At 45.5% G+C, this 10,655-nt stretch overlaps 1 protein-coding gene across 4 annotated transcripts in view; it reads left to right on the top strand.

The window, feature by feature from the left end:
• Positions 1–1,367: 1,367 nt before the first annotated feature.
• The window catches only part of SLC17A5 (solute carrier family 17 member 5), a 52,483-nt gene continuing 43,195 nt past the window's right edge, over positions 1,368–10,655 (top strand). For all 4 annotated transcript variants that reach the window (XM_046006763.1, XM_046006762.1, XM_046006764.1 and 1 more), the window contains exon 1: positions 1,368–1,550. In XM_046006763.1, the coding sequence (XP_045862719.1) occupies positions 1,491–1,550 (60 nt within the window). In that variant the 5' untranslated portion in view covers positions 1,368–1,490. The remainder of the gene's footprint in view (positions 1,551–10,655) is intronic.

Below are 10,655 nucleotides of genomic sequence, written 5' to 3'. Positions count from 1 at the left end.
GCCTAAAGGCAGTCCTCTGGACAAATCCCCCTTAGTTGGGGAGGAGCTCTTTTGTTCTATTCAAGCCTTAGATTGAATAAACTCAACCCATGCTGTGGAAGAGTTCACCAATTTAAATGTTAACCTCATCCAAACACACCCTCCAAGTTGACATGTAAAATTAACTGTCCCTCAAGACCTAATAAATCCGAATCTGCATTTTAAAAAGATCTGCTGGGTGATTTCACCCATTTTCAAGTTTAAGTGGCATTGCTGTAGAATTCTCCTAAAGGGCCAGAATTCCCCCCACCCCCTTAAAGAACTTTAAATATACATGGTAAATTCACTAACTCAGAAACATGGCTTGATTTGTTGTTATTTTAACTTGATAACTCTCCTAGCATTTATTGATTTAGAAGTGAGGGATGCCTTCAGAAATCCCCACCCTCTGTGCTGGGTGACAGTAACCCACCCATTTGTTCCCATGTGGACCTCACCAAGCTTCTGACCTTTTTTTTTTTTTTTTTTTAAATTACTGTCCTGTGAGTCTTCCCGACGGCAGTGAGCTCCCCAAGGGCACCTACCACATCTTATTTTTCCTATCTCCAGGTCGCTATTACTCACGATAACAGCCAAACTAAAGCCTGCGGTAAGGACTGCAGGCCCGCATCTGTCCCACTTCCATCGCCCCATTCCCCAACCCTCCCCCTTCCAAGACAGACTGGCCCATTTTCCTTTCTCAGTCAGCATATGCCAGAAGTTACTATTCGAACCAGACCTAGGGGGAACATTACACACACAGATTAGAGGACTCTGTAGGTTGAAGCATATGAAAGTGACAGTACTGGCTTTCTTTTTTGACCCACAAAATAAGCCATTTCCTAGGACTGAGCAGTTATGTTTCCATTTGGTGTTTTTGCTTCGCAAGAACTACGTGAACAATATGCTGTCACGGGTAGACAGTACCATGATTGCTAATATTCATGACAGTTGACTATTGATAAATTAACGTCAAACACACACCATCTACTTCCCAATTTCGACTCGAGCCCTCCCTTAATTCTACGGGATTCAAGCCCCCGCGGCAGAGTCCAGGGTCCCACTCATCCCGGAGGGGTAGCCCCTACGCTTTACAAGGGAGCACAAGAGGGGAGAGAGTTGCTCCCCAGAACGACGGCAATCTAGCATGCCCAGAACCCAAGGGGCGAGGTAAGTCAACTCCCACCGCGCCCCACCAGGCCACAACGCCCGGAATTCTGCCTTCCCCCGCCCACCCCCTCCACAGTTGCCCGAACCTAAGATGGCGGCGGGGGCGGAGTCGCTGCGGCCGCCTCTGGGCGGGACCACGGGGACAGAACGCAGCGGAGGGGCGGTGCTAGCGCCGCCAGCCTGCCCAGCCAGCGCGGCCCCAGCCTTCGGCGGTCGGGCCCCAGCTCTCCTTTCTGCCGGTATCGCGCTCCTGCTTCCCGGAGGCGTCATGAGGTCCCCGATTCGGGGCCTGGCCTCGAGCGATGGCGAGGAGGGTTCAGATAGGACGCCCCTCTTGCAGAGCACTCCGCGGGTGGAAGCCGGTGAGCCTCGGAGCTGTCCCAGGGCGGGGGTGGCCAGGATACCCGCGCTTTGCCCGTGGGACCAGGGCTGCTTAGGCGTGAAGGGTCTTGAGGAGGGGAAGCCAAAGCGCGAGGGAACTCGAGGAGGGGGAGTCCGTTCAGTGCCCCGCTTAGTCCCCGCCTGCCCCGGTACCCAAACGCCGCTCTGGGGTCTGGCGGGGACCGGGAGGCCTGGCCGGGCTGGAGGCTCGGGTGGGGCCTCGGCAGGTGCAGCTCCGCGGGGTCTGGGCGGGAGATGCTGGGCGCCGCGGGCGCTGGACTCCTGGCAATTCTCGATAGTATCGAGCGAAGGACCCCGTGGAAGAATGTATTGTAGTAGAACCTGTAAATCAATGGCCAAAGGGCCGGGCGGAAGACCCGGAGTAAGAGCCGACTGAGAGAGAAACCTGCAGATCGGTGGGCAAAGGGCTGGACGGAGCTGGTAGCTCTTTCTCCCTGTCACCGCCGCCAGGTTTCCGCAGCTGCCGTCCGCAGGCTGGAAATCTGGTAGCCCCTTGGGCGAGAGCTGAAGAAGACTGAGGTCAACATTTGTGCGTCTGTGAAGGAAAACTATTGCATAAGCCAGCGAGTATCCTGAATTATTTTCCGTATGGTAGTCTACGGTGACATCGTAGCAGTCTACGATTCAAGTCAGAAAACAGTTATCTTCAAGATAGAATAGCTACAAAGCTCTAAGATGATTTGCCAGAGGTCTTGCTACAAATAGAAAAGGAAGTACTTCACAACGTATCTTACCCGAATTTGGAAAAATTAAAATATATTTCCATTTAGTACTTTAACAAATGGAACTTCTTTAAAAGTAATTAAAACTAAAGAACAAATCCGTCTGCACGCATTCTATAGTTTCAAAGATGTGTGCATGAGAAACAGAGTTGAATTAGAAATTTGACTTTTCCTGACCCAAGAACGGGATCGTCCTGTGGTATCTTTTTTCATTTGTTTTTCACATTACCAGATGGTGGCAGTAGATGGAGCAACATAAGTTCTCCATCCGGCAGCCTGCGAGCTTATTTTAGGGGACGCGCGGTGTAAATACTGTAAATATGTTCCACCTGGAAGTTGGACTTAGTTCCATAAACTGAGCTTTTTTCCTGTGGCTTACAGTTAGGTTTCTAAAATCTTCTTCTGTAAAATAATCTAGTGTGTAAATACAAAAACAAATGCCATAATCAAAATATTCCCTGGGGACTACTATATTTAGTTGCAGTTGAGAAAATACAGATAGCTGTACCTTATCTATGCCTAAGGGTATAGTTTTGATTTTCAGGAAGGAAAGGCTGATAAAATGTTGGTCATAATATTTTCCAGTAGTAAAATGACCTTAGAAACTAACCACCATCGGGTGGTGCATCATTTTGTACATAGACAACCAGGGGCCGCAGAGGTTACATTCCCAAGGTTGTATGTGGCCACATTTGTGTTATAGTTGAGAAATTCCTATTTGAAAAATGCTTAATCGTTTTTACTTGATCTGTTACAAATTTGAGATTTCCCCATTGCACCATGCATATGAGAATATGGTTTTAAATTATACATAGTGTTTCTTTACTAAGAGAGCTAAAATTAAGATGTTTCTTTAGTGTTAAGAATTAATGCCCCTCAGGCTGACATAATATGATGGAATTTTCCGTAACCCAACTATGGTTTGCCCCTCGAGAATGTGCTTTTACTCAGCCTGGTGGGTTTCAGACATGCGCAACAAAATGATGGGGGAAGGGAGGCTCAACTCTGATGAACAATAGGAAGTGTATAGATATTTCTGCCTAATTTAGGTGGGAAGAAGGGAGGGAACTAAGCAAGGAAGAGCAAAGCGTCCCCACCCACACATAAAAATTCTTCATTCCTTATACTTTGTACCAGGTGAACGTTTACTTTTTGTATGAATGACGTGTGTCTTGTATTTGATCAAGTGGATTTTCAAAATACTGTTGCACCAAGAATGTGCTTATTTATGTTAGGAAAAATTCAGTTTTAAGGCTTCTAAAATATTTCTTTGTGTTTAAAGACAAAGCATAGATTTGGAGCCAGAATCCTTTACTGCCAAACCCACCTCTACTAACTAGGTGTGTGAGCTTTAGGAACTACCTAAGCTCTCTATGCTTTCCTTATCAATAATATAATATACCTAACTTACAGGGGTATTATAATATACCTAATATACCTAACTTACAGGGTTATAGTGAGGGTTAAATGAGGTAATAGGAAGTGCTTAGAAGAGTTTGGCGCATAGTAAATGTTAGTTACTATTACTATTATTATCACTAATATCAACGAAGACCATTTGGATTTTGCATTCCTCGGAGAAGCTGGACACCGCAAAATGTTGTCCCCATTCTTCATGGTCTCACTGTATTGGAACTTGTGATTTCTAGCTTGTAATATAGGTCATTCTGTGCTTTCTTTTCATTGATGGGGGAGAGGTGTTTTGTTTGTTTTGGGTTTTGCCTCTACTATTCTGTTGGGGGTTACATTCAGGATTTAGTTATACGAGCATTGAGTTTCAGAGATATACTTCTTGTGTGAATATAGTCTTAAATATAAGATATGGAGTGCTGGTAGAGTGCAACTATATTACAGAACAAAGGCTAATGGCCTTGGATCATTGGATCATTGGGTCATGTTATGATAACCAGTAGTCACTGGATCCATTTTAATGGAATTTGGTGTTTTCACATAAACAGGTATTAATTTGGGAGCTAAGAATACATAAGGATTTATCAGGAATTAATGACCCATAAGGAATAGTAAAACAGTTGAATATTACCATTTTAAACACAAAGCATATTGTATTCATGTTAGATAGGAAATCTTTTTTCTTTTTTAAGTTTTTTTTTATGTAATCTCTACGCCAACATGGGGCTCGAACTCACAACCCCGAGATCAAGAGTCACATGCTATACCAACTCAGTCAGCCAGGCGCCCCAATAGGAAATCTTTTTTTTTTTTTTTAAAGATTTTATTTATTCATTTGACAGACAGAGATCACAAGTAGGCAGAGAGGCAGGCAGAGAGAGAGGAGGAACCAGGCTCCCCGCTGAGCAGGGAGCCCGACGCGGGGCTCGATTCCAAGACCCCGGGATCATGACCTGAGCCTAAGGCAGAGGCCTTAACCCACTGAGCCACCCAGGCACCCCCCAATAGGAAATCTTTTTTAATGCAATTCCTGGGCTGGGGGGGGTCTCACTATGTCCAGTGCCCACCCTCCTCTGGGAAAAATCACCTATCTGTGTGGGTCAGAGCTCCTAACCATGGATTTTCAGTCTCAACCTCTCATTATTCAGTACTCTTTCCTTCTCCTCACTGCCAAACCCTTCCACAATGAGTAAATGCCCGGAATTCTAGGGTTTTCACCAGCCTTCCCTCCACCCACATCCTTGCTTCAACAGAAACCTGGCCTTCTGGGCATATCATTCTCACTCCTCACTGTTGCCTCAAGGGGTTATTATTTTCTCTTTTCATGTGCTAATTGATGAGATTGACTCTTCCTTATTCCACATGGATGATGCTTCCAGACAATTACCCCTCCACTCTCAAAGCTTGGTGACTTCCTACTCATGGATGAAGACTCAGTATAAATGTTCTTTCTCCAAGCAGGCCTTCCCTGAGCCCGAGCCCCACCCCCACACGCACACATACACACAGACAGTTTAATGTGACTCTTTCCCCCCTTGTTATGCACATATTTTATAGCACTTTATCTTACTGGTATAACTTTCTCCAGGGTGAACAGGAAAGGAATTCACTTTTGCTGAGTTCTTATAACTGCCTGAGAGTATTTCATTTAATCTACATACAACCGAGTGAGGTGGTTATTGTTTTTTGGTTTTTTTGTGTGTGTGTGTTTTTTTTAAAGATTTTATTTATTTATTTGACAGAGAGAGAGATCACAAGTAGGCAGAGAGGCAGGCAGAGAGAGAGGAGGAAGCAGGCTCCCCACGGAGCAGAGAGCCGATGCAGGGCTCAATCCCACGACCCTGAGATCATGACCTGAGCCGAAGGCAGCGACTTAATCCACTTAGCCACCCAGGCGCCCCGAGGTGGTTATTGTTCGCCTCATTCTAGAGCCAAGAAACCTGAGAATGAAAACTATTTTTTTTAAGATTTTATTTACATATTTATTTGAGGGAGAAAGAGAAGATGTGAGTAGGGGGGAGAGCAGAAGGAGAGGGAAAAGCAGATTCCGTGCTGAGCAGATAGCCCAATGAAGGGCTCCATCCCAGGACCCCGAGATCATGACCTGAGCCGAGAGCTGGACAGAAGCTCAACCCACTAAGCCACCCAGGTGCCCTGAGAATGAAAACTAGTAAGTAACTTCCCCCAAAGACACACGGCTGGTGAGATTCAGGACTGAGATTCATTCCCAGGTCTGCTTCTCTCTAAATTAGCCTGTGTTCTTTCAACTACACCCACTGCACATTCCTAAATTTAAACCATAGTTTAGAAACTGATGTTTGTTTTAGTATATGTGCTGCCGAAGCGAGCACAAAACTGATGTTTGTTTTGATGAGTGCTCTGTTCATTACGCAAGCATGATTTTGCTTTCAACCAGACTTCAATGTGACGGATGCTTGATGGATGTTTTCTCTCTTCATAATGCAAGCATTCTTTTGTTGGACCAATTTCAAACATTATCCAGATTCATGGGTACATTTTGTCTTATCACCATGCTTTCTTGAAAAAAAAATTTTTCTGACTGATAGGTAAGCAACAGCCATTTGTATAAAGTAGTGACCAAATACTTTTACTATCTCTTACAACCTCATAGCTGTATACTTTGTGACATCTATGTTGGATTTTTATTTTCTGATTATTGACTCTGCCCCAAAAAGTCATAGTTGCCTGATCCATAACTTGTAGGTCAGTTTTTCAAGTATATCAAGCTGCTTGCCCCACATCTTCATAGGGTATGCACTCATAGTCCCAATCAAGCATCACATGGGGAGAGGCTGAAAGCAGTAAAATAAGGTAACTGCAAATAGGATAGAGCGGAGTAATAACGTTATGTCAGAATGGCATAAAATAATGTTGTCTAGACTAATTAGTGCATTGAGATACTAGTAACTTCATGCCTCCCTTTTGCTTATTCCCACATCTAATATGTAGGCAAGGCCTGTCAGTTCTGTTTTTAAATTTATCTCAAATCTGCCCATTTCTGGGGTGCCTGGATGGTTCAGTCAATTAAGCACCTGACACTTGATTTCAGCTCATCTGGTGATGTCATGGGGTCTGGACTGAGCCCCAGGGCTCCTCCTCGCTCAGCAAGGAGTCTGCTTGAGGATTTCTCTTTCTCCCTCTGCTCCTCCCCCAACACACCTGCTTGCATGCTCTCTCCTTCTCTCTCTCAAAGAAATAAATAAATCTTAAAAAAAGAATCTGTTAGGGCACCTGGGTGGCTCAGTGGGTTAAAGCCTCTGCCTTCCGCTTGGGTCATGATCCCAGGGTCCTGGGATTGAGCCCCGCATCGGGCTCTCTGCTCAGCAGGGAGCCTGCTTCCTCCTCTCTCTCTGCCTGCCTCTCTGCCTACTTGAGATCTCTGTCTGTCAAATAAATAAATAAAATCTTAAAAAAAAAAAAAAAAGAATATCCATTCTCCATTGCCTCTGCTTTGTCCTACTTTAAGCCACGTTCATCTCTTCCCAGGAAAACAACAGTCCCATAAATGATCTTTTTGAGTCTATATCTTCCACCACCATTCACACTCCTCCCCCTTTGTAATCTTCACACTGGCACCCTGAGAAGCTCTTGAAACTGTAAATTATCAACTGTCATTCTCTGCTGAAAGACATAAAGAACTTTGTCAATAGTACCTTGGCAAAGCAGACAGTACATATATCTGGAATGATCTTGTTCCGAGTTACTCCAAATAACACTATGGTTGTCTAAATTTGGCAAGATTATGAGTCCGCCATCCAGACCTCTAAGTATTCTGTCCCACACAGAGCAGATGATAAAGAATATGTGCCTTACACTATCCAAAAGTCTTTTACCTAGACAGAGGCCCATTTAGTTAGAGCAGAGAGCAAATGTATCTAGATTCAGGTAGCAGAGACAGCATAAACGGAGCCTTAGAAATTCAGTCCTCTGGACCAGGTGGCTTCGATGGTTAAGCATCTGCCTTTCGCTCAGGTCATGATCCCTTGGTCCTGGGATGGAGTCCCAGCTTGGGCTCCCTGCTTGGTGAGGAGTCTGCTTCTTCCTCCTCTGCTCCCCCTGCTTGTGTTCTCTTTGTCAAATAAATAAATAAATCTTTTTTTTAAAAGTTTAAAAAAATTAAAAATAAAAGAAATACAGTTCTCATAGGTCAAGATCTCACTTCGGCAGTGGTGCCGTAATTTTAATAACTGTACTCCTCCAAAAGGAGTCGAGAATGCCAAATGAAAAATTCTCTGGTAAATGATGTAATTCCACAGAGGAAAAACTGACTGCAGTTGTTAAATGTGTAAGGGCTTCTAGGGGCACCTGGGTGGCTCAAATGGTTAAGCATCTGCCTTCGGCTCAGATTGTGATCCCAAGGTCCTGGGATCGAGTCCCTCATCAGGCTCCCTGCTAGGCCAGGAGCCTGCATCTCCCTCTCTTTCTACTGCTCCCCCTGCTTGTGCTCTCTTGCTCTCTTTGTCATAAATTATGGTACCATATTTATGGTAAATAAAATTGTTTTTTTAAAAAAATGTGTGTGAGGGCTTCCAGAAAAGTGAGGTAGATCATAATACATTCAAATATCCCTTAGTAGAGTTGTGCCATATTCATTAAGCTTCAGTCTGAATCAGTACTAAGACCTCCGTACTCTGAAAAATGTCCTGTTGCTTAAGGTTGGGTCAGTGCAACACCAGGATTCCTGAGTAGGAGAAAAACACAAACATATGGAGTGTTAGTAGGTCATTACTAAATAAGAACATACATATTCATGTATATGTATTTAACTCCAGATTGTCATTACCAAGTAAAATAGACGTTTGTGTCTTTTGACAGCTGTTTATCAGACACTCAGTGCTTGCCCAGCACTGGTGTGAAACCCTGGATTAGCCGCTCTCTCTCTGTCACTAAGGGATCACTCAACCTTAACTTCCTAAATTCCTGTCCCCTCTCCAATGCTACAACTCAGCAAAGGAAGAAAAAGACAAGCTAATGTGCATACGCCCCTAATTACGGTAAAAAAAAAAAATAGGTCAAAACTCCTCCTTGTTAGGGTCCGTGATCAAAGGAACGAGACTGACACAAAGCGAAAATCAAGCAAAGCTTTATTTCGCGCCGTGCATCAGAAACCAAACTGACTGGTAGGTGCCCAAGCCCCATGCATTAGAAACCAAACTGACCGGTAGGTGCCCGAGCCCCATGCATTAGAAACCAAACAGACCGATAGGTGCCCGGGCCCCATGCATTAGAAACCAAACTGACAGATAGGTGCCCGGAACTCTGGGGCCCGTAGGCACAATGTAGTTTCCAATTAGTGCCCATGGCCTTGGCCAATGACTGTGAGACTAAACTCACAAATGCAGGGCCATTGTCTGACCCGATCGCGAGAGGCAGCCCAAACCTAGGAATTATTTTTTCCTGCTTCAGTCTTAGCCCAGTCCCCTTCATAGTCCAATTTAACCTATTTCTGTAAATACTTTAAATCTTCTGAATAATTCGGTTTTTCTGGTAGGTCTGGAGCCGGGAGTGTAACTAGTTCTTGTACTGTTTCTCGAGCTGCTTGCTTTGCGGCTTGATCTGCTAATTGGTTTCCTTTTCCTTCTGCTGTTCATAGGCCCCTTTCTTTATAAATTGCCCCATGTATATGGAGAGTAGCAAAGGCGTACCTGGTGTCCGTATAGATGTTGGCGGTTTTACCTTTGGCCATCTGCAGTGCCTTAGTGAGTGCAATCAGTTCCGCTTTTTGTGCCTAAGTTCCATGTGGCAGGGCTGCTGTCCAGAGTTTCTGCTCAGGAGAAACCACCACAGCCCCCACATAGCTCTTTCCATTGACCACGTAGCTACTTCCATCTGTGAACAGAGTCATCTCGGCATCCGGGAGGGGAATGTCTCTGAGATCTGGCCTTATTCCTGCAACTTGGGTTAGGACCTCCCCACAGACATGTGGGCGGTCAGCCAGCTCCTCTGGCAGCAGCGTGGCTGGATTTAGCACCACTGGGGGCCGGAAGGTCACTCTTGGTTCATTGAGGAGGAGGGCCTGATACCCCGTCACTCAGGCATTTGTCATCCATCGGCCTGGTGGAATCCGGAGAAGGCCCTCGATGGCGTGTGTGGTGGTCAAAATGATATTTTGACCCAAAGTCAATTTACTTGCATCCTTGAGATCTAAGATAGTATACACAGTTCTTTGGGGGCCCAGGAGGGACAGTAGGGTATAGGGGTTAGGCACTGTCGGGTGGGTATCTTCAACCCGTTTATTAACTTCCCACAAGTCCTGAACAGGTCGGTACTCCCCAGTCTCGGCCTTTTGATGGGCAGCAAAGGTGTGTTCCATGGAGATTTGCAAGGAACTAGGATCCCATCTCCTCGGAGGCGGTTAATGTGTTTTCTGATCCCTTCCTTTACTTCCCGAGGAAGGGGGTACTGCCGAACGTGAATAGCCGTAGCCATCGCCTTTAATTGTACCACCACTGGAGGTTGTTCCTTGGCCAAACCAGGGGGCTTCCCTTCTGCCCAGACCTCGGGAAACTCGTCTTGTAGGATTTGGAGAAGCCCCCCCCCCCCTTTTGTCTCCTCTGGCTCCTCCTGCTATCCCTCCCTGCAGCCTCACAGACCAGCTTTTATAGAGGTGGTTGAGCCCAGCCCACACACAGGTGGCCAATGGGATTGCAATACACAGAGAAAACTGTACAGTCATGCTAGGTCTGCCACACATAGAAAAAAAACTGCTAGGTAACACAGAGGTGGCCAATTGAATTTCAATTTACCCTAGTAGATACATGTGCTCCCCACTGATTGGATGTCTTCACCTGGCCTGACCCGCCCTTGTATCTAGGCTTTGCAAGTAAGTTCCTCTGGGAGGGGTGGGGTCAATCTAAATTCACTACATAAACACAAAATTACTCCCTCTGGCCAACCAGGCCCTTACACTCC

Source organism: Meles meles, chromosome 5, assembly GCF_922984935.1.
Source record: "Meles meles chromosome 5, mMelMel3.1 paternal haplotype, whole genome shotgun sequence".
Taxonomy (NCBI): Eukaryota; Metazoa; Chordata; class Mammalia; order Carnivora; family Mustelidae; genus Meles; species Meles meles.
This window is presented reverse-complemented; position numbering and strand designations above follow the sequence as displayed.